The sequence below is a fragment of the Dermacentor silvarum genome, chromosome 7, assembly GCF_013339745.2.
Source record: "Dermacentor silvarum isolate Dsil-2018 chromosome 7, BIME_Dsil_1.4, whole genome shotgun sequence".
Taxonomy (NCBI): Eukaryota; Metazoa; Arthropoda; class Arachnida; order Ixodida; family Ixodidae; genus Dermacentor; species Dermacentor silvarum.
The window spans coordinates 183,345,397-183,350,226 of record NC_051160.1 but is presented as its reverse complement, the minus strand read 5'-3'; the positions used below and the strand labels follow the sequence as shown (position 1 = coordinate 183,350,226).

Here is a 4,830-nt window from a genome sequence, read left to right as displayed (position 1 = left end):
GTGGAAAGACCTTTCCTAAAACCATGCTGAAATGGAGACAGTACACTCTTATCATTAAGAAATTTCGTAATATAAGTTGCGATAATATGTTCAAGGAGCTTACAGCAAGACGCGGTTAAAGATATCGGTCTATAATTCGTTAGCAATGCAGAGTCGCCCTTTTTTAACACTGGTACAATTCTTGCCCTCCTCCAGTGCTCAGGAAGGATAGCTGTCGTCAATGATTTGTTAAAAATAACTACTAGATATGGAGCGAGCATCTCAGCATATCGGCGAAGGAAAAGATTGGGTATATTGTCAGGGCCAGGCGATGCTTTTGCCTTAAGGTTTAGTAACATTGATATAACACCGGATAATGATACAAGATTTGTTTCGTCATAACTGACATGATTCTGGTGTAAGGGTTCAGCAGGGTTGGAAAAGACACCGTAAAAATAGGCATTGAACTTTTCAGCAATGTCTTGTTTATCAACGATGACAACGTCATCGTGTACAATGCGGTCGATCGACTTCTTAGTTTTCGAAAGAAATTGCCAGAACTTTTGTGGTGAACCAGACATGAAACTAGGCCCCGTGTGATTAAAGTAGTGCTGCTTCGCGCTACTGATAGCTTGGTTTAGAATTTTCTGATTATTCTGTACTGTGCTCTTGCTGGCGCACTGTCGTTTAACCCTTTTAATTTTTCTTTTTAGCTGCAATATACTTCTTGTAATCCAAGGGTTTTTACGGTGTGTTTTCTTAATTTTGTGTGGAACAAAGTTTTCAAGGCTGTATCTGCACAAATGTTTAAACCGTTCCCAAAGATCAGCAGCATCTGTGCCTTGAAAGCTACCGATGTGCAAGAAAGTCATGGACACTTTCATCGTTTGCCCGCGAAAAGTCTTTGGTCATTATAGAAACAAGAGGCTAGGTTTTGCACGCCCCAAGAGAGCATGAAAGAAGCACCATTTCATGATCGAATAGACCAGGCTGCACAGACACAGAGTAATCTTTAATACAACGGCTGATAAAAATAAGGTCAAGCGTGGAAGCGCAGTTGCCTTGAATGCGGGTGGGCTTGTTGGACGTCAGCCGTAAGCATCATATCAGTCAGGTATGCGACATGCGAGCTCATTTCATGGTTAGAAAACGGCTGATTCCAGTCAACACCTGGTAGATTAAAGTCCCCAGCCAAAATATATTTTCCCATTTTTAAATGAAGCCACGTGTTCACATAGTTGACGCAAAAACACAGAAGGCGAGTCGGGTGCACGATACACAGCAACAAGGGTAAACGATCGCTCCCAACATGGCACTTTTAACGTGACGCTTTTATAATTATCGATTTGGCGGGCTAAAAAGGCAGATATAGTGTTTTTCACCAGAACAGCCACTCCCCCTCCACGTGTCGGCCTATCACGACGGAATACTTTATACGATGGTGGAAAAATGTCTGCGTCATCAATGGCATCGTGCAACCAAGTTTCAGTAATCACGACTATGTGGGGGGAGTTACTTAGAAGTACAACTTCAAGTTCGGCGGTTTTATTGAGGATGCTGCGTACATTTATGTTAATGATTCGTAGATCCTTATTACAGAGCGGTTGGCATCATTCTTTATTAGCTCTCCTTTGCTGACTGTGCGTTTTGATTCTCGTGTTGCTAATTTAATCCCAGGTAAAGAGCTCACCGTCGACGCTCAGCTTGTCATGCAGAAGAATAACTTTCTTACCCTGTTGCTTTTCATTTTTTGCGCTATTCCCGAGAAGTTTTCTTTTTTTAGTGTATCTGATGAGTAATCATTCTGAATTGATACCTTCGTTCCCTTGAGCTTGTATGCATTTTTTAGAATGTTCTGTTTTTCGTTGTATTCCTGGAAATATATTATCACAGGCCTAGATCTACCAGGTTTGCCGAGACGGTGAATTCTACCCACGGAACTACACGCAGTGCCAAGCTTCTCGCAAACAGTTCAGTTATAACTTTTTGTTTCAGATCTTGTTCAGTTTCATTAGCATTTTCTGGTACGCCAAAGACAATTAAGTTGGATCGCCGACTCCTGTCCTCTAAGTCTCTGACCTTTTCTCGAATAAACTTCACATTTTGCTGAAGTTCATCGATACAAAGAGTTCTCATTTCCAGTTCTGTGAAGCGTTGATTGAATTCTTCGAGCATGCCTTGCAAACCATTTTGCTGATTCCTTAGGGCGGAGATGTCAGCGGCTAGTTTGTTTTGTCCCTCTAATAATTGCTTCAGCATCGTTTCAGTACTAGGGCCCGGGTTTTGTTCAACATCCCCACACAAAAGAAGCTTACACATGCAAAAACATCACATGTAATAGTAAGACACTGTTTGGGGCACGGAAGGACCAGCAGATATCGGCAGTCACTACGAATAGTATAGCAAGTATCACCAACCTGCAGGAACCAGAAGATGCGCTTCTTAGGAAACATGCCCATGCTAGGTCCTTTATAGCCAAGTGGTACGACGTGAATAGTCCTGAAGATGGCGCTGTAGGTATGACGTCACAAGATCCCTCGAAGAAGCGGTTCGCCGGCACTGTCATTCCAGTCCAGCATATGCACGTGTCGCTACCATCAGCGTCAAGAAGAATCGGCTGCGCAGGCTCGTCGATGTGAATCAAGAGAAAGGCCTGCAGGAACCAGAAGATGCGCTTGTTAGGAAACATGCCCATGCTAGGTCCTTCGTGCCCACTGAAGACAAAGAACTGCGGCGTGTCCTTTATAGCCAAGTGGTACGACGTGAATAGTCCTGAAGATGGCGCTGTAGGTATGACGTCACAAGATCCCTCGAAGAAGCGGTTCGCCGACACTGTCCTTCCAGTCCAGCATATGCACGTGTCACTACCATCAGCGTCAAGAAGAACCGGCTGCGCAGGCTCGTCGATGTGAATCAAGAGAAAGGCCTGCAGGAACCAGAAGATGCGCTTGTTAGGAAACATTCCCATGCTAGGTCCTTCGTGCCCACTTATCTCGGCGATCAAGAGCTGCATTGCCCGTTTTGGCATACCGGACATCGTCCGGACCGACAACGGACCGCAGTTTGTGTCAAACGAGTTCGCCGAGTTTGCGCGGTCATACGGCTCCCGTCACGAGACCAGCAGCCCGAGGTACCCCCAGAGCAATGGAGAGGCAGAGCGCATGGTGCGCACAGTGAAAGAGTTGCTCTTCAAAGGTCCTGATCCCTACCTTGCCTTACTGTCGTACCGCGACACGCCCGGCCCCAACGGTATTTCCCCGGCTCAAGCCCTGATGGGAAGGAAATTACAAACTCGTCTCCCGAAACTACCGGAACAACTGGTGCCGTCATTACCATGCCACACGAGTTTCAGGGAAAAGGACTCGTGGAACAAGGCACGACAAGCGATGAACTACAATCGCCGTCATGCTTCAAGCCAATTGGCCCCTTTGAGTCCTGGAGACTATGTATGGGTGACTGACACACGCTGCAGTGGTGAAGTACTCTCACAGGCTCAGCGTCCACGGTCCTACCTTGTTCAGACCCCCAGAGGCGTCCTTCAGTGTAATCATCGACACCTGGTACTTCATTCATCGGAAGCGACCCCAGCTCAACTGGCAGCTTCTCCACCTGTCACTCCCGAGATCATGCAGCCTGCAGCACCTCGGGAAGATCCAACGCAGACGAAAGTGACGCCGCAGGAAACGCTGACAGAGACTCGCAGCGGTCGTATAGTGAGACCACCGCGGCGGTTGGACTTGTAGGGACCTGTCCCATAAAGGGTGAAAAGGAGGGATATAGAGGTCGCCCCCTGTGTGCCTTGAGCAAGTGGCCACAAGGCGGTGCTACAAAGACCTGATATATATAAGGGGCTTTGGGAGAGTGGGAATAAAGTTTTTTGTTTTGGTTTCCGCTTGCCAGTAGTCCGCCTCGTCCCTCGGGTCCTATGCTGAACAGAGGCGTCGCTGGCTTCTTATGACATTGGCAACCTGGACAACTGGCAACGTATTGTCTTGTGCTTTTCCATAACTTCGGCCAATAAAAGCGCTGGCGTAATAGATGAAGAGTGCAGGGAAAGCCCAGGTGACCCGATGTGATATCGTCATGCATAGCGCGAAGAATCACAGTACGCAGGCATTCGGGAACGACTAGGAGCAACGAAGCACCGTCAGCAGAGTAATTCTTTTTGTAAAGCAGGCCGTCACGCAGCGTGAACGGCGTGGTCTGACCTGACGTGCAGGCAGCCTTCAATAGGGGTATTAGTGTAGGATCGCGACGATGTTGACATTTAAAGGTATTAACGTCAGGAAACTCGGTAATGCTGGCAAGATAGTCGTCGAAGTCATCGTCGTTAGCGTTGGAGTGTGGCGACGGGAGGCGAGACAAGCAGTCGGCATCGGTATGACACCGACCGCTCTTGTAGGCGACAGAAAAGTTGTACTCCTGAGGGCGCAACGCCCAGCGTGCCAGCCGTCGAGAAGGATCCCGCAGTCCAACAAGCCAGCAAAGGGAATGATGGTCCGTCACTATCTGGAAATGGCGACCGTACAGATATGGCCGAAACTTCTGGATAGCGAAGACTACTGCCAGGCATTCCAATTCGGTGACAGTGTAATTTCGCTCCGCTCTCGTCAGTGTCCGACTTGCGTATGCAACGACGTGCTGGCGCCCATGGTGAAGTTGAACAAGGACGGCACCAACGCCCACACCGCTAGCATCAGTGTGTAGCTCAGTCATGGCCTCGGGATCGAAATGGTGCAAGACTGGCCCAGTAAGTACTCCAGCTGACGGAACGCGTCCTCGCACTCTGTAGTCCATACGTACGGAATGTCTTTGTGAAGGAGGCACGCGAGTGGGTGAGCAAGTTGGGCG

At 48.2% G+C, this 4,830-nt stretch overlaps 1 protein-coding gene across 1 annotated transcript; it reads left to right on the top strand.

The window, feature by feature from the left end:
* Positions 1-2,945: 2,945 nt before the first annotated feature.
* Positions 2,946-3,722, top strand: LOC119459387 (uncharacterized). The gene has a single exon (XM_037721181.1). The coding sequence runs from the start codon at positions 2,946-2,948 to the stop codon at positions 3,720-3,722; it is 777 nt and encodes a 258-aa protein (XP_037577109.1).
* Positions 3,723-4,830: the final 1,108 nt, after the last annotated feature.

Excerpts from the sequence above, each read along its gene's own strand:
- LOC119459387 (XM_037721181.1), top strand. The coding sequence starts at position 2,946 with ATGCTAGGTCCTTCGTGCCCACTTATCTCGGCGATCAAGAGCTGCATT.